This window comes from Phascolarctos cinereus, unplaced genomic scaffold, assembly GCF_003287225.1.
Source record: "Phascolarctos cinereus isolate Bilbo 61053 unplaced genomic scaffold, phaCin_HiC Scaffold_5;HRSCAF=322, whole genome shotgun sequence".
NCBI classification, from domain to species: Eukaryota; Metazoa; Chordata; class Mammalia; order Diprotodontia; family Phascolarctidae; genus Phascolarctos; species Phascolarctos cinereus.
Window position 1 is genome coordinate 353,437,772 of NW_027555958.1, and position 18,952 is coordinate 353,456,723.

General features: G+C 42.2%; 1 protein-coding gene across 5 annotated transcripts in view; it reads left to right on the forward strand.

The window, feature by feature from the left end:
• Nucleotides 1–18,952, forward strand: part of TMEM63A (transmembrane protein 63A) — a 44,354-nt gene that overhangs the window by 14,865 nt on the left and 10,537 nt on the right. For all 5 annotated transcript variants that reach the window (XM_020982156.2, XM_020982154.2, XM_020982158.2 and 2 more), the window contains exons 5-15: nucleotides 818–881; nucleotides 2,265–2,302; nucleotides 6,988–7,130; nucleotides 7,793–7,844; nucleotides 9,218–9,326; nucleotides 11,130–11,200; nucleotides 13,128–13,208; nucleotides 13,633–13,756; nucleotides 13,988–14,121; nucleotides 15,811–15,948; nucleotides 18,023–18,176. In XM_020982156.2, coding sequence (XP_020837815.1) covers nucleotides 818–881; nucleotides 2,265–2,302; nucleotides 6,988–7,130; nucleotides 7,793–7,844; nucleotides 9,218–9,326; nucleotides 11,130–11,200; nucleotides 13,128–13,208; nucleotides 13,633–13,756; nucleotides 13,988–14,121; nucleotides 15,811–15,948; nucleotides 18,023–18,176 — 1,108 coding nt within the window. The remainder of the gene's footprint in view (nucleotides 1–817; nucleotides 882–2,264; nucleotides 2,303–6,987; nucleotides 7,131–7,792; nucleotides 7,845–9,217; nucleotides 9,327–11,129; nucleotides 11,201–13,127; nucleotides 13,209–13,632; nucleotides 13,757–13,987; nucleotides 14,122–15,810; nucleotides 15,949–18,022; nucleotides 18,177–18,952) is intronic.

The window sequence follows — 18,952 nt, forward strand, 5'->3', positions numbered from 1 at the left end:
GGGTCTATAGATCCCAGGTTAAGAACTCCTGCTTTACACCAAATTGCAATATAATGATTTGTAATCTGTAAAGCAGGGGTGTCAGCTTGTGCCTGCAGAACTCCCAGAGTGGAGATTAAAATGTAACTGGGAAATGTTTAGTAAATAAAAATATCACAAAACATAGATAATGTTAATTTGTGGTTTTCTAAGTCAATATGCAGCCCCCAGGGATCCCTTTCAGAGAGGGTTTGGCACCAGTACTGTAAAGTACCTATACACAGATGGTTAAGTGTGCTGCCCCAGTCAAATTGTCCACCTAACAATGTTCCTGCAGAAAGTTGGGCCTGGGAAATTTAGATGGATGTTAAGGACAAATTCAGTCCACAATCTATGTGTGTGAACCCACAATCTACTAACAGCCCAGAGCCACATAGTTCTTCTCAGAGATTACAGGTTTTTAAAAATATTTTGTATTTTGAAACAGTTATGGTATCCTCAGGTAAGTTTTGCATTATTTGCATTAATTTTGTTCTGTTGATTAGAGGCCTATAGAAGGCAAAGAGTAACTTTAGACAATCTCACAGTACCTTTTACATTTCTATAGCTGGAAATTAGCAGCAGGGAAAAGTAGAAAGCTGAGTTTCCTTTCCATCTGAGTCAATAATTCTCCAAGTGGTGTTAGAGGAAACAAATGTAGTTGATTCTCCTCTAAGGGAATGGGGTAACCTAGGATGGGGAATGGAATCCCAGCCCGGAAAGGTGGGATAATTGTGGGCAGTGTGCCCCAGGTGTGATTACACAGGCTTACCTATCTTTCTCTCCTTGTATGTCCCAGAGAGTCCAGATATCAGAGGCTGTCTTCCTCTTCCTCAGGGCATCACGACTTTGAATCAGATCTGGTTAGTATTTTAAAGGACAGAGCAGTGTGGGCTGTGGGTTCTGAGAGTTCACTACAGAAATTCGGGAATAGGACTACTTCCAATCATTAGCTACTCCACAAGGGGGCAGGCAAGTGTAGGGGAAAGACTCCTGGATCCAGAGAGTTGGATTGAGTCCCTGACTCTTGTACTCAGAAATGTGTGATCTTGTGCTAATTGTTTAACCTATCTGAGAGTCGGCCTCCTTAGCCATAAAATTATGATACTTCTACTATCTACCTTGCAGGGTTGTTATGAAGAAAGAGCTTTGTAAGTGTCAAAATGCTACCTAAATATGAGCTGTTTTGTTGATATTAACGGTGATAACAGTAATAATTAGAACATCACTGATTTGGAGCTGGAAGGGACCCCAGAGGTCATCTAGTCAAACCCTCTCATTTTACAGAGAAGGAAACTGAGGTTCAGAGAGGTTGTGACTTCTCCCAAGTACAATGTGCCTGTGACAGCCGGCTCTGTAGACACAACAATGGAGAATACGTGAATACTATTTGGAAAGATGCGTTGTGGGTTAGCATAGGATTGGGATACTTAGAGAATTCATGAGAATGAGAGAGAGAGAAAAAGTAAGACAGAGGTCAGGAATCCTTTAACCCTCATGTCCAAGAGGCCCACTTGGTAGGCTGAAGAGGTAGTGTTGTAAGAGGGGAAGGAAATGAGAGGAAGAAGACCAAGAGAATAGACAGAAGGGAAAAAGGGAAGGAGAGGGAGAGGGGAGGGGAAATAAGATAGCAGAGGAAAGAAGAGGTGCCCATGCAGTGGGTGATCAGCAACTGGATTGCTGACCTACTTCTCAGCTAAGGGAGTATTAAACCCCAGGGACTTCTAAGTTTAAAATTAATTTTGATTGCTTCTAAAGTCTACAAACAAATGACAACTTTCTCCCCTTAGATTTCACTCTAAAAGTTTGCCCCCGAATTTCTATTTTCTACCCCCCAAGCTTCTGACTCAGGCACATCAATTGTTTTCCAAATGTTCTACTGACCGGCTCTGTGTTAATGTCTCCAAATCAGCTGTGAGATGTCATCATCTCTCGATTTAAGAGTTTGGACAAGGCCCTCTTGAGCTTTAAAAATATTTTTTCCCAAAATTATTGAGACTTGAAAGAAATGTTTTCTCCAGTGTTCCACACACATGGTGCATGGCTGTGATTTTTTTTTTTAACAAGGAGCATATGGAGACTGTCTTAAGGGGGACAAAGGGGCAGCTTGCAAAACTGGGGACAGATAAACTGCTTTCAGCATAATAGGAGATTAAATTGTTGTCTGATTTCAAAGATTATGAAAACAGCTGTCTCCTCAAAGCAACAGCTGTTTAGAAGCTAATCAAATCGTTCTTTATTTCCAGGGGTGTTGTTCATGGCTAACTGCTGTTTTCCGAATGCAGTAAGTATGTGATGGAGGGAGCTGTTACTTGGCTCCTTTGTTACATCTCATTTATTTGGGTGGTAGGAAGATTAGGGAGGAAAGAGCTGAGCTGCATTGGGGTGTAGAATGATCGCGTTTTTATAGGATGGGGTGTGCTTTTTTATTGCATCATAAGCATGATCTTGGGGTTAAAGCATAAGTTTCATCCCAGGAGCCCTTCTGGCTTGGAAATAGAAGTGCCCCAAATGAAGGGAACCTACAAAAACAGAGCATGAGTTACTGAAGCGTAGAGGGACCTTATGTGTGGGAATGTGAGGTGGTCACAAAGAGAGTTCAATTGAATACAGATTGTGAAACGACAGAGGAGGAAAGGCAGCTGTGGGTGGGGCTCCCCTTTTTTTCTCAGTTACCCAAAATGTAAATTCTGCCACTGGTTAGAGCCCATAGCTTTGTATGTTGTTTTCTTTCTAGACAGGATTGGGTATGTCATTGGCCTTTTTCTACTTGGACCAGGTCACTCTATGAAAACAGGGGAATAGAAATCTGTTTTCCCCCTCATTTCTAAGCTAGCTCCATGAAAAACTACCATTGATAAAAACTGCAACTAAGAGTTCTTTATTAGTTGCAAATCACCAACATTGAGTCTAGTTAAGCTACAAGGGGTTTGGTATTTTTCTGTTTTTCTCCTTCTACTCCTAGCAAAAGCTAATGGAAGCTGTGGGGCAAGAAGAATGTTTCTATTAAAATTGACGAAGGAAATAGTTCATTTTTTTCTATTATTCATTCCTTCATTCATCAAAATATTATAGAGCACTTACTGTGTGCAAGGCATAATAATAGTAAGAACTCTGGTTTAGAAGTAAAAACCACACAATTAGATGGGGAGAGCCCTATTTGAGGCCTGGTGCATAATACTGTTGATTCAACTCTTCAGGACCATGACATTTACTTCCATTCACCACTGTGGTGTGGTGGCTTTACAGCTTTGTTGTTAAGTCATTTCAGTCATGTCCAACTCTCTACAACCTCATTTGGGGTTTTCTTGGCAAAGATACTAGAGTGTTTTGCCATTTCCTTATCCAGCTCATTTTACAGATGAGGAAACTGAGGCAAATAAGATAAAGTGACTTGCTCAGGGTCACATAGCTAGTGAATGCCTGAGGTCAGTTTTGAACTTGGGAACATGAGTGTTCCTGACTCTAGGCCCTGCACTCTATCCACTGTGCCACCTACCTGCACTTAATTCTTTTTTTTTTGTCCCTAAAAACTTATTTTATTTTTAATTTATAAAATAAAATAAGCATTTCCATAACAGTGGGATAATAAAAAGATGATTACACTTGAAACAGCAAATCTATTATGTACAACTTGCTATTCCTTCTAAGTATATAATAAATTTATGTAAATTTTTTTCTTTTTTTTCTTCCCTCTCCCCGTGGCTACCATTAGACACAATATGTAAAATCGTTCTATGTAAACTGCTATTTATCAGTTCTTCCTCTAGATGCAGATAGCATCTTCCTTCAGATGTTCCTTGTAGTTGACTTTCTGTACTTAATTCTTAACAATCAGAGTTATCCAAGAGTGGAATTGGGCTGCCTTAGGAGATATCAGGTTTCCCTGCTCGTCAGTGGTCTTCAAACATAAACTGGATGACTATTTGGGTATATTATAGTATAATAAGGATCGGGGAGGGTTGGTAAACTAGATGGCCACTGAGGACCTTTCCAATTTAGAAATTCTGTGATTTTGTAGGAAGAGAATGGAAGCAGGGATACCTATTAGAGGTTATTGGTGGATAGTAATTAGGGCCTGTGATGGCAGTGGGATTAGAGGTGGGGATGGGGAAAGGGAACACAGACATGAAAAATATTGAACAGCTAGATTCAACAAGATTTGATTATTGATTGGATATGAGAGGTGAAGGAGAGAAAAGATTCAAAGATAACCCCAGAATTTTGAACCTTTGAGACTTAAAGATTAGTGTCACCCCAGACAGAAACAACAAAGTCAGAAGGAGAAATGGGTTTAGGGAGAAAGAGAATAAGCTTAGTTTGTGGGACATGTTGAATGTGAGGTGTTTGTGGGATATCTAGATGGAGATATCCTATACTTTATTGTAGATAGAGGTATCAAGCTCAGAAAAGAGACCAGGGTTGGAGATGGAGTTTTGGGAGTTATCCACATGGAAGTGGTAGTTAAAGATATGGGATTGAATAAGGTTACTATTGAATGAATAAATTAAAAAAAACATTAATTAAGTGTTTACTACATGCAAAGCACTGTGCTAGCCATAGGAGATATAAATAGAAAGGAAAGAAGGTCTCTGCTCTTACAGAGCTCATATTCTAAGGGGGGAGAGATGGAAAGGTCCTTCGGATCCAGTAGCAAAGCAGATGGTAATGCATCCATGTCATTCTCATTGATAAAATCATGCCAGTTTCTGATGTTGGACCATTTGACAGTGCCAAGAACTTTCTTTTCTAAGTTTATAGTAGCTGTACCAACAGTACCAGCAGAAGAAATTGCCGGGATGCATCTTTCTGGGAGTTGCTTCCCAGGATGATGACTTTGAGATCCAGGCAGGAAGCAAGGCCGGTGGTCTGGGGGAGAATTAGTGAGGGAGTAAAGTAGGATTTTTGAACTTCAGTGAGAGCCCAGCTAAAGGTATAGATCGTCCATTTAGAGTGAAATCAGCTCTGTTGTGTGACCTTCTCAGCCTGAGAAGCAAAAATAGAGAAATAAGATGCAGAGGATGGTGCTCGGGGATGAAATGAATGAAGCAAAAAGGACAGAAGAAGGTCAAGGGCAAGGCCTTCTGGGACAGTGGCTGGTAAAACATGAAAGTGGAAGGTCATCAAGCTGGGGGGAAATAGATAAAACCAGAGTGGGAGGATGGGCTGGGAGAACAGAGATGGGTCTGCAGTAGTCGTGATAAGGACAAAAAATAGATTTTAGTGTGAGAGAATGAGAGGGTGGAAGAGCTGGAGTCTGTGGTTAGAGAATAGAATTTTGGAAGTTGGGGAGCTTGAAAGGGGCATGGTTCTGAGAAATAGTAAAGCCTAAGCCTTGCTGGGGTGGGGAACCTGCAGGCTCGAGGCCACATGTGGCCTTCTAGGTGCTTGGGTTCAGCCTATTAACCAAGTCCAAGTTTTACAGAACAAATCCTCTTATTAAGGGGATTTGTTTTGTGAAGTTTGGATTCAGTCAAAGGGCCACACTTGAGGAACTAGAGGGTCACATGTTGCCTGGGCCACAGGTTCCCTACCCTTGGAAGATATAGCCATGCCCACACACAGCTGAAGTAGGGTGGAGAAGGTTGTGGGGTTGAAGAATTGTGTGGTCCAGCTCTTAAAGGGACTGAATATTGAAGTCCTTCAGGATGGTGGCAGGAGATAGGGCAGAAAGGAAAACCATGAGCAAGATGCTAAAATAATTGAGGAAATTAGGAAAGGGAACCAGAGGTGAGTAGACCAGAGTGTGGTGTGTATTGCCTGGCCTTCAGAAGAGAGACAGGAATTTAGGGGAATGGTGTGAAGTAGTGGAAAAGAAATCACAGAGCCCGTCCATCCCTCTTCTTGCTCCTGAAGCTAAGTCAGAGAAGTGACCTCCTTATCCCTCAATACTTTCTCCATTGGTATTCTTGGGAGAGAGCTGGGTTTGAAACCAGAAGGTGGGATATGGTTAAAAAGTCTGGAGGTCTCATGGGGCTGTCATTCCTCTGTTGGATATATTAATTTCTGGCTTCCTGAGAAATGGTGGGTCTCTAAGGGCCTCATTGTCAGGCAGCATTGAACAAAAGGTGGCCAACCTTCTCCCTCTAAAGCGCAAAAAGTAATAGTCATGATATCATCAATTTATAGCTGGAAGGGACCCCAGAGGCCATCTAGTCCAATCTTTCATTTTAGAAATGAGGAAACGGGTTCAGAGAGGTTGTGACTTGCCCCAAGGTCAGACAGTCAGTAAGTATGGGGCCAGATTCAAACCCGCGTCTTCCTGGCTTTGTTTAATCCTTTCCCCACCACGGCACAGCTCTCAAATCTTTAACCTCAGGTTTTTTCCTATCCCTAGACTTCCCTAATACAACATCATAAAGGAAAAAAAGCCTATCACTTTATCCCTCTGGTCTTGAGATCCCAGCAGAGAGAGGCCAGGGCAGAGGGGACAGCCTTTAGGATTAGAGTTGGGCTTCCGTGGCACTTCTTCTCTCCCATTTATGATTTCCATTGTGGTGAACAAAGATGGAGAGAGGGGAATGCAGTAGGGGATGCCACCTGCCATCCAGAAACCTTCTCCTTGGAGGTTGGGCTGTCTTCCTGTGTGGTTGCCCAATGCAATGCTGATTGGAGTTCCTAGAACCTATCTTGTTAGCATCTTGGTTTGTCCTATAAAATGGAAGCTCCTTGAGGGCAGAGACTGCTTCATTTTTGTCTTTGTATTGCTAGCGCTTAGGGATAAGTGCTTTGTAGCACTTAGCTCAGTGCTTGGCACACAGCCGATGTTTAGTAAATGTTTGTTGATTGATTCATACAGGCAGAAAGATCTTTGGGATGTATACACACATATATGTGCACACACTTTTACATACTTAGGTGGTTGCATAAAACGCCATCAACACAAACCAGAGTAGGAGCCGGTTTCTGAAGGAATTTCTGGCCCAAGCTACTCAGTTGACCTATATGTTTGTGTCTGTGTCTGCCCAGAGATGAGCAGATCCAGGAGTGGTGTGGAGATGATGCCATACACTACCTGTCCTTCCAACGCCATATCATCTTCCTGCTGGTGGTGATCAGCTTCTTGTCTCTCTGTGTCATCCTGCCTGTCAATCTCTCGGGTGATTTACTGGGTAAGAATTCTCCCTACCCATTTTTCTGATTGGAGAAGAGAGAGTCCAGAGCAGGGTCCCCCTGTAGAGCTCATTCACAAAGATCCAGCATGGATCTCTAGGGATTAAGTGCTGAATTCAGATTTGAGAAAGTCTGAGTGCCAGAGACCTAGCCAAGGTCACACAAATATGTTATATAGCAAACCTGAAATTTGAACGTAGGTCCTTTGTTTCTAAATTCACATTATAACTCTCTTCAGTTAAGTTCCACATTCTGTAACTTTTTCCCCCCTTCGAATATTCCATGAGGGATCTCATTTGCAAATGCTGAAATTAATCTTCATCCCTGGCAGAGATTCCCAAACCTAGTTTTGTGATGCCCTATGATGTTTCTAATTATCCTAAGGGTTGTAATGAAGTTATCTAGAACTAAATTTTAATTTATTTTGACTTATAAAAATGCATGCATACTGGATATTAAAAGGAGAAAAATCCAGGATGGTGTTCCAAAGTGAACCCTGGATGAAGTATTCTAATTTCCTGAGAAATGAGAATCACTGGTTTGGAGGCTAGGCAACATTTTATTTCAACACCTTACAAGAGTTCTATAAACACAAGCTGACTTTCCCTATCAGTCTTCTTCAAGACTGTCTCAGGATAGTGTATCTGTGGTTTATCTTCAGATAAAGATCCTTACAGTTTTGGGAGGACGACGATAGCAAATCTGCAGACTGGGTGAGTATCAGAATTGGGGAGCGTATGACCCCAGCGGAGGCTGGGCCAGCAATCCTTGCTCTGATGTGTCTTTCTTCTCAGGGAAGAATTTAATGGGAAGCCAGACCAGAGAGCTCAGGAAAGGCCACCACACAAGTTCAGAAGACAAGAGGAGTGGGTTTAGGGTGGAAGACAAAATTCAGTTTTGGACAAGCTGACTTTGAAATGCTTGTTGGATATAACAGTTGGAGATAACCTATAGACAGTGGGAGATGCAGGGCACCACCTCAGAATCAAGTTCAGGGCTGAAGGATCAGCTTTGGGAGTCAGAGATGGTAGTCGAAAGTACAGAATTGAGTGAGGTTATGATGGGAGCAAGCGTAGGGAGTGGAGTGTTTCTGAGTCCCTCCCTGTAAGATCCAACTCAATCATCATTTTCTGTATGAAGACTTTCCTATCCACCCCCTCCCAACTGCTAGTACCCTCCCTTCCAAACTATCTTGTATTTAATGAACTTGGACTGATTCGTATTTATTCACTTTTAACTTAAGCTGTAGATACACGTAAATGTACTTATCCCCTCCTTTAGGATGTAAATTCCTTGACAGCAGAGACTGTTTAATTTTTGTTCTCATATCTTCTTCACCTGGCACAGTGCTTGTCACTTCTTAAGTATTTAATAAATATTTGTTGATTTATTGATATTGATGAGGGAAGAGGGAAAGTGCAAGCAGTTTTATGAACTCTCCCTAGCTGTGAGTGTGTGGCTGTGAATGTCACAGACAAAACCCATGTTTTGCAGGGGGTGCTTACAAAAGGTGGAGCCCCTGATGCCCTGGAGATACAGATATTTTACAGTTAACAAGGAATAAGGGCGGGGAGGGAGCTTTCTGATATCTTTACTTCAGGACCCAAAGTATAGACTGTTGATCTTGTCCTAGGCACCTTTCTTTTCTTTATCCCTCACATTTGAATCTCTGCTCTGCCTTCCTCCTACCCCTTCTCTTTCAGTAGAACCAGAGCTTTTCTAGCCCCAGCCCAAGGACGACAGCAGTGGTCCCAGGGCCAGAAACTGCTGCAAAGCTGAGGAGTTAGGCATTTTACTAAATGCTAGGATTTGCTAGGCACTGTGCTAAGCATTGGGAGTACAAAGAAAGGCAAAAACACTGTGCCTGCCTTGAAGGAGCTCACTTTCCAATGGGGGAAGATACCTACAAACGACTATGTATGTACAAGATATACAGAGTGGAGGAAAGGTAATCTGAGAAGGGAAGTGGCTAGCAGATGAACTTCTGCGAAGTAGAATCAAAAAAGAGGATTGTGTGTGCAATTCTTAGGTGCTCCTTTTGGTGCCCCCCAAACCCAACTCTGAGCCTCTTTTTCTCCCTTCTCAGAAATGACTTGCTCTGGCTGCACACCATCTTTGCCGTCATCTACTTGCTGCTCACCGTTGGCTTCATGAGGCACCACACCCAGTCCATCAAGTACAAAGAGGAAAACCTGGTCAGTGAACATAGCCAGAGCCTCTGCCCCGAAATGGGAAGAGTGCAAAGAGGGAAGGCCCAGTGGGAACTCCCCCAGTCTGTTCTGATCTCTGCTTGAGGTCAGAAAGGGCGTTGGTGGAGCCCAAGATTGTAGATTTGCTCCTGAATTTGTCCTGGGCTTTTCAACTGTTTCTTCCAAGGTCTAAAGGACAAGACCATCAGCAGAGGAGTTTTGACTTTTATTTTTTATTTTGCTGACTGGTTCTTTTCTGCTGAGATTTTGGACATTTTATCCTCAAGTCATATCTTAAAAACAAAACAAAACATTTTACTGATGCCTTTTGTCTAAAGAAAAAACCCCAACAATCCTCTCTCCACTCCAGACTGAACTCCCCCGTATAACAAAGAAAAGCAGTTAAGCAAAAACACTTGATACAGCAGTGTTGTCTTACAATGTATATTCCATTCTATCCTTGTGTTCCCCACCCCTGTGCCTTGAGGAGAGAGGTCTCTCTGTTTCATTATCTGTTCCCCAGGATCATCATTGGTCTTTTCGTTTATTCATGTTAGTTTCCTTTTGGTGATCTTTTTTATTTATATCATTATAGTCATTGGGTATTGGGTCTTCTTACTTCCTGAGTCATATCTTTATTTTTTTTCATTTTAAATAGTATTTAATTTTTCTCCAATTACATATAAAGACAATTTTTAACATTTGTTTTTTAAAAATTTTGAGTTCCTAATTTTCTCCCTTCTCTCATCTTCTCCCTCCTTGAGACAGTAAGCAATTTCTTATAGGTTATACATGTGCAGTCATGCAAATTATATTTCCAAATTCCACATTGTGAAAGAAGACACAGACCTAAAGGAAAACACACACACACACACACACACACACACACACGCACACACACTCACACACTAATATTCTTCAACCTGCATTCACATGAGTCATATCTTAAAAAAAAAATCTTTTAATCTCTTCTCCAAGTTGAAATCAAGTAAGAAGTATTATGCCCCAAGATCCAGCAGCATCTGCCTTCTTGCTGGTCCCCGCACATAATACTCCATGTCTGTACTTTCTACTTCTTATGGTCAAGTATACTCTGTGTGATTGAGGGCAAGCCTAGTTCCCCTAGGTGAATTGTTCTCAGTTAGCTGGGCCCTAGATTTACTGTGTGGCCTTGAGCTGGCCAGTTCTCTTTTCTGGGTTCTTGTTTCTCAGTCTTCCCACCTTGCCAATAAAGCCACCATTGTGGTTTCCTGTGCTTTGTAGGCCTCTGAAGAAGGTGCTACATAAATGAACCCCTTCTGTTTAAGGCAGCAGAAAAGCCCAAAGCAAAAGCCAATAAACCATCCACTAGTTTCCCAGATGTTTTCTTTCTGGGACTCTGGAAAGAACAAAACAAACTGTGCTATTTTCTGTGAGTTTCTCAAAGCCCTTCAGGAGCAGCTGTCAGAGGATCTAGATCCTAGTTTCCCTTCTGCCACTTACTGGGTGAACACCATTGGGCAAGTCCTTGAGCCCTTTTGGGTCTCAGTTTCCTCCTCTGTAAAATGGGGAGAATGACCCCTGCCTGGTCTATCTACTTCCTAGGGTTGCTTTGATGTTGGAATGAAATTATTTATATAAGAATACTCTGTAAACTGGAGAACGCTTTGGCAGGGGGGAATCCTAACATACATTAATTATTTATTGATTATTAAGGTTTGCAAAGGACTCTTTGTACAAGACTCATTTGGGCATTGCAGCAGCCCTGAGGGACGTGTCCTAGAGGTGTTATTTACAAAAGTAAGACTGGTTTTTGCTTTTCTCCTACAGGTGAGACGCACTCTGTTTATTACAGGACTCCCCAAAAATACCAGGAAAGAGACATTAGAAAGCCACTTCAGGTAAGAAGGGCAATGGTGGAGCTTCCTAGGGCCAAGCCCGCAGCAGGGGTGAAAACACTCTTATTCATTAGGTCAACCTAGGAAATATCCCAGAGCCATGTGGAAGTCACGCTCCAGGACCTGCCCTGGGGTGGCCTCATTGAGAATATTTGGTCATGGAACCATTCTGGCTGTTTAGTAACTAATCCCCTTGGATAGGGGGGAGTGGGAATAATAACAAGAAAACCTGTTTTATACTGTAGCACTTCATTAATTCAGACTGTCTTCTCTGAGACCTTGGACCAGGGCTGGGCTGAAGTGTATCTTTGTCCAGTCTACCAAGAAGAGAAACAGCATGGAAATGTGATTAGAGTGCTGGGCTTAGGGTCAGGAAGACCTGAGTTCAAGCCCAGGCTTTGAGGAAGAAAAGGGAACAAGAATTTATCAGACACCTACTATGTGCCAGGCATGGGCTGAATGCTTTAAAAATGTTGTCTCCTTTGATACTCACAACCACCCTGGGAGGTAGGTGCTATCATTGTCCCTATTTTACAGATGAGGAAACTGAGGTCATCAGGGGTTAAGTAACAGCTAGACAGTGCCTCAGACTAGATTTGAAACTCAGGCCTTCCTCACTTCAGGCCCAGTGTTCTACCACATAGTTGTACCACGTATAGCCTCAGGAGATTTGCCAAAGATGACATAAGTAGTAAGAGTAAGAATATTATACCTGAAAAGGAGAAACTTAGATTTGTGTGTTTATACTGAGCTAGGAAGTTTCCTTGAATAATCATGTGTGGATAATTCCTGTTAAACATCTTTCTTGAATAAAGTCATAAATTTATTTTGCGGGTGTCAGCTTTATCAACATACTATCTTATATGCCAAAATATCCAAAGAGTACTGATCTCCAGCAGATTTTTGGGTACAAGCAGGCTAGATAAGATTTTTCCAAGGGAATTAGAGCATATCCCTCAAAGTCTCTTCTCCTAGAAGTTTTATTAACATACTCAGAAAACAAAAATTGGAAGAGTAATGCAAAACAATTTATCAGTCATTCAGTCAATTAACACTTACACCCCTTGTGTGCCAGGCACTGTTTTAAGTGCTGGAAATCAATGAAAGGTTCCTTTGAGGAGCTCACAGTCTGATTGGGAAGACAACGTTCAAATAACTATGCACAAACAAGCTACGTACTATACAGGATAAATAGGAAGTAATTAACAAAGGAAAGGCCCTAAAATGAAGAGGAATTGGAAAAGACTTCCTGTACAAGGTGGGATTTTAGCTGGGATTTAAGGGAAGCCAGGGCAGGTAGGAGGCAGAGATGAGGAGGGAGAACATTCCAGGAATAGGGGACAACCAAGGAAAATGCCCAGAGTCTGGAGATCAAAGAACTGCATGGAGGACATGGAGTTCTAAGAACTCCCTGGATCACAGAGCATGTGGGGGATGGGAGGGAGGAGGGCGTGATGACGTGGGGCACTAAGGAGGTTGTAAATGGAAGATTTTCTATTTGAAGCTGGAGGGGTAGGGGATAAAATGGAATTTATTAAGTATGGGAGTGATGTGGTCAAATCTGTGCCTAAGGAAGATCATTTTGATAGCTGAGTTGAGGATGGACTGGAGCAGAAAGAGACTTGTGGCAGCAAGACCAACTAGGAAACACCAATAAAAATTTTTAAATGCATAAAAATATATAAGATTACAAAGTAAACCAATTATATTGAAATATAGTTATCCAAATCTTTAAAAAAAAAGTTCATGGATCCCAGATTAAGAACCCCTTTCTAGATTTTTAGGAGTTCTTCATAAAAACAACCTATGAGAAGCTCATTTTGGCCATTGGTTACCATTTTAAATGAATGCTGATATTCTCTGAGTGAAGTTTGCTTTTTTCCCATAATGCCTACTTTGTGTCCTTTTTCCTCCTTTTTCCATGCTGCAGAGATGCCTATCCCACCTGTGCGGTAGTAGAGGTCCAACTATGCTATGATGTCGCCGAGCTGATTTATCTGTGTAATGAAAGGTAAGTTAGGGAATACGCGTGATGTTGAGGGGTCCTGTGAGAGTGGGAGAAAGGGAACCTAATGGATTAAGCAAGACTGTCTTGTTCTGGTCCTATTTTCCTTGGTGAGCCGTGTCTCCTCAGCTATAAAGTGAGTGAGACCTCTGCTTGAAATGACAAAACAATTTTAATTTAAAAAAAAATTGTCATAGACTATAAGCTTCTTGAGGGCAGAGACTATTTTATTTTTGTCTGTCTTTTCCTCTAGCACAGTGCCTCGCACATAATTGGCACTTAATGAGTCTCTGAATTTAATTGAAATTTTGTCCCCGTGGCCACAAAGAGCAATCTTATCCACTCATGTTCTCTGACCACACTTTGGAAAACATTGACTGTGTTTTTTGTTTCTCTTGATTCCCACCCCACCTCCCACCCCCATTTTCAGGAAAAAAGCTGAGAAAAGCCTGAACTATTATACTAACCTGCAGACAAAGACTGGAGAGAGCACACTCATCAACCCCAAGCCCTGTGGCCAGTTCTGTTTTTGTGAAATCCAGGGGTGCGAGAAGGTGAGGACCTTGACCCTTTAGTTAGGCAGGAGTAGATACTGTTCCACAATCTTCTGGGAGCTGCCTCCTCTTTATCTCAGTCAGTGTACGTGGGTTGAGTTCCTACAGAACGGGTTATTTGTACTATGGTACTATGTGGTACTATGAAGGTCCCATGGTTTTCTGGGGCTGGGCAGCGTCTCATCTCTCCTTACCATATTGCTGTGGATCAAGTCGGTGTTTTCCCGGCAGGAAGATGCCATCGTCTATTACACCCGGATGAAAGACAGGCTGCTGCAAAGGTTATTGCAAGAGGAATGCACAGTTCAGGATCATCCCTTGGGAATGGCCTTTGTCACCTTCCAGGAGCACTCCATGGCTACCTTGTGAGTGGATACAATTTGTGGAATGGGCCCTGGATCCTGCTTTCCTCAAAAGCTCTCTCTGTTTCCTGTCTCTGTTCATCTTTTGTTCATTTCCTACTTGCCCAGGACTTTCATGGGCTAACTTTTAGATACCAAGAGGATACTGTTAATTCACCATGACTAGGACATATGGCCTTCTCTTCTTCTGCCGTAGAAGTAAGGGACTACAATGAACCATCCTCACTTTCTCAGCTACTCTCCTTTATGACCCATGGTATACATTTGTAAGATGGCCAATAGATTAAGGGTATAGTCTTTTACGATCACAGAACAGGGATTGCTAACTGGTTCATGTAATGATTCACTGCTGGCCTTGTTCTCATCAGCACTAGGCTTTAATTAAATGAGCTGACAAGCTTTGGTGTCACCTTAGAGAATTATCCCACTTTAGCTCAGGCTTTGTCCTTCTTGCCAGATTTAAAAAGTCTTCCCTCTATTCCATTCCCACCTTCGTGATATCCGTGTTAGAAACACAGTGATCCTTTCTCCAACTTTTGAATTCCCCAATTTTCCATGAAGTCTGAATAACATTAAGTCTGGGAAGAACATGAGCTTGCTGTCCCAGGTTTCTTCCCAACCCAGTTATATCCATCTGTGGCCCACTCACTAAAGCATCGAATGTGGGAATATCTAAGAGGCACCATTGATCCATTGGAGGTAAAGTCTCCCCAGTGTCACTAGCCTTAAGAAGACATCATCATATGGAAGACTCTCTTCCTTTTGTCATGGTTCCTTGCTCATAAATCATCTAGGAGAACTTTATTAAAGATCCAAAGATGACAAGAGGCACATATAGCCACAAGGAGTCTCCTTTAAGAAGACAGTCATCACATCCTTTGCCACCACTGAGCCTGAAGGAGTTTTATACCTCTCAGAATTTCTGTTAGTATTAGTCTTGTAGGTGGGCTAATCTTCATTTCCAGAAATAAGACTGTCTGTTTTATCATCTTAGAAGCAATATAGAAGCATGGAGGGCTTGAGGGGAACCAAGACAAAATTAAATGTCATTTTTCAGCTTAACTAAGCAGAAGCCATTTTCTAAGTTAGAGTTACTCATGTCAAAAGAGGGACAATGAAAGGCATCTCTCTCTTTGCCTCTCTATACTTGGGAGCAGCCTGGCTCCAAGGAAAATGTAGCCATCTGAAGTATTTTCCTCCCTCCCTCCCCTACTCAGACCCTGAAGGCCAACTAGGTCCCTCTCCCACCCCATGTCTCTGATATATGTAGGACCTTGGGAGAACATCTCTTTCAGTGTTACCCCTGGATAAGTATCACATCATTCACTTGGGGGCTTCAGAGCTACAGGAATAACAGGAGGAGTGGAGGATGAGCCTGAGATAGAAAAAGGCCTGTGATTGGAAAGAGGAATATTCTGAGGAAGTTTATTTGTAGAGGGAGAGAAGAGACAAAGTGGGCCCTGAAGGTATACCAATGAGCAGGACCATTAGCCTGTAAGACTGGAGAAAGCTCCATGATCTTGGACAGGAGAGACTTCAGGGACAGGAATGTCTCATAGGAAGGCAGAGGTGGCCATCTCACTGCCTCAAGCATTTTCAGAATGTCTTCCAATGAATCCTAGTCTTTGCCGAAGCGGGAATGAGCCCCTTCTGTGTGCTGAGTTTGTTCCAGTCTGTCTTTTGCGTCGACAGCATCCTCAAGGATTTCAACGCTTGCAAGTGTCAGGGCTGCAGATGCAAAGGTGAGCCACAGCCCTCATCCTACAGCAGAGAACTCTGCACCTCCAACTGGACTGTTGCCTTTGCCTCCTATCCAGAGGATATTTGTTGGTGAGCTCTCGGCCTGACTCAAAGGGACTGGTTTTGGGGAGGGGTATTGGTGGAAAAGACGTGTATTTATTACGATGATTTTTGTATCAGTTGTTCATAGTTGTGTCTGGCACAAATCCCTGGGGACCATAAGATATGACCTTCCCACCCCACTATGCTGATAACAGTGGTAGTAATGACTCACATTTATACAGAGCTTTAAAGTTTGCAAAGGTCTTTAAATCCATTATCTCATTGGATCATCACAATCAAACTGTGAGGTAGATATAACAGGCAAGTGTTATTATCCACATTTACAGATGAGGAAGTGAAACTGATTTTTCCAAAGTTAATGAGTGTCAGAAAGGGTGGGAAACCAGGTCTATCCTGACTTACAGGACACCACTTCTAACCACTGTACCACACTACGTGCAGTTTAGTGGAATTCTGCCTAGTTGTCTCACTAATCACTTTCTGACCTGTCTTCGCTGTAACACTATGACAGGTTAAATGGTGGAAGTTCAGACTATTAATGACTTAGCTTCTTGGGGTCCCTACATGTAGCTTATTAACCCAGTTACCCCCTCCCCTGGGTCATGGGTTAGCAGCCCCTCTGTTCCATGGTAATTCTAAGGCAGGAGTTCTCAATGTGGAGTCTGTGGATAGATTTCAAAGGGTCATGACTTGTATCAGGGAAAAAAGTGACATCATTACTTTCACTAATGTTTAACTGAAATTTAGCATTGCCTTTATTTTAAAATGTTATTCTAAGAAGAGAGCCATAGTTGTACCATATGCTCAAAGCATGTGGTACCAAAAAACAAACAAACAAACAAAAAACCGTTAAGAATACCTGGTCTAAGGCATAAGCTGGAAGCTTCAATCAACAGGCATTTCTTAAGTACCTGTTATGTGCCTGGTGCTGTACTAGGTGCTAGGAAGAATAGGAAAAGAGAGAAACACAGAGGTTGGTAGCAACACATCAGTGCTGTAGGTTGCCTAACTTTGCCTTCTTCCCTCCTCAAGCCAGAAGTGTTCTCTCCTTGGCTGTTTTACAACTCAGCTTAAGGAAAACTTGCTTAATTGCAGTGGGGGAGGGGGTGGTGGGAGTGGAGAATCCATCTTATAATTTGGGAAATTTTTCTTATTTGTCACTAACTCAGTTGGCTCCCTATGAATGTGGGTGATACTATTTCTTACCTCAGTTAAGCACCTACTATGTGCTAAACACCATGTTCATCTCTAGGGATACAAAGAAAAAAACCCCATCACTTCCCTCAAGGAGTTTACGTGCTAATGGGGGAATACATAGGTAAATATACACATATACACATGCATATATATAGATGCACACATATAAATTATATCGATATGCACATAAATATATATTCACACACAAATTATATATAAATATACAAAATATTATACATATATAAAATACACATGCAATATAAGTATACACATAAAAATATAAACGCATGTAAATTACATACACACAATTCACACACACATATGTAACTTTATACATACATATATTGTAAATCAAACTTCTCTATCTATCTATCTATCTATCTATCTACACACACACATACATGCACACATATGGAAGCTGAGAGCCCATCACATGGCTGGTAGGCTGCAGAGCAGGAGCCAGAACCCACTTTTTCTCATGGCTCCTGGCTCAGTACCCTTTCCACAGCCCCAGCTATGTCTCCAAGTTACAGTTACAAAGTAAACATATATGTCATCCAGTGGGTAACCCAAGGAGGGTGAACTCGCCTCTTTTGTTTCCCCTCCAAGCCTGCAGGGATCCAGTGGTTTGGCCTGCCTCTGGTTGAAAGCCAGTGCAGAGGTGGGTCTTACGTTAACTCCTGCATGTCCAAAAGTCAAGTTTTTGCATTGAATCCCTCAGTAGGAATCCTCCACGGCCCCAGCCTTGGTTGTCTAAGGACTAGATATACTTTAATACCTCTGAGTCTCTGGACATGGGCGATACCTCTACACCTGGGCCTGCTGCTAGCTGGAAATGCTGAGGCGGGTCAGGAAACACTGAAAATGAGTTTCTCTTCCCTTGTTGTCTTCCTTTCTCCTACAGGAAGAATCTTTCTATTCAGGGCCTCCAATGGTGGTTCCAGTGGTCAGGCATCAATTTCATCCTCTTCGTAGTATTGTTCTTCCTGACCACTCCCTCCATCATTATCTCCACCATGGACAAGTTCAATGTCACCAAACCCATTCATGCCCTAAATGTGAGTACTGGGTTTCCACCTTGGGAGGGGGGAGGGTGGGGATGACAGGGAAGGAGAGAAAGAGGGAGAAATTGGCATGGTAATTGAGATAAGAAGGCTAGAGACTGAGAGGGATGAAGGGGCCACACATGTTTTATTTTCTGTAGTTTTAAGTCTTGAGTAGAGAAGATGAAAAATCTCTAACACTTAAGACTGGGAATCCCTTAAAATTATAATAACGATAATGAAGAAGGAGATGGCTAGATAGTATAGTGGATAAAGTGCTGGAAGACCTAAGTTCAAATCCTTTCTCATTCATTTATTAGTTTTGTGACCCTGAGCAAATCTCTCTGTGCCTCAGTTTCTTTATCTATAAAATGAGGAGATTTGGGCTTGATGGCCTTTGAGGTCCCTTCCTGCTGTAGAATTATGATCCTATGAAAATAACCGACATTTATGTTACACGTCAGCATTTGTAAAGCATTTTACATGCAGTCTTTCATTTGAACCAAACATCATCACTGTTGGGTAGGCATATGAGTATTATTATCCCCATTTAACAGATGAAGAAACTGAGGTTCCTTCAGATTAAGTGACTTGTCCTGCCTGGTTCAACCACCATATTTTACATATGGGAAGAATGAGGCTTCTTCAGGTGAAGTGACTTGTCCAGGGTCACATCACTCCTTAGTGGCAAAATTGGGGTTGGAAGAATCCATGGAGCCTGACTCCCAGTCTAAGCTTCATCCCACTATGTGTATGTAGTTAATTTTACTGCATCATATTTCAGCTTGAGG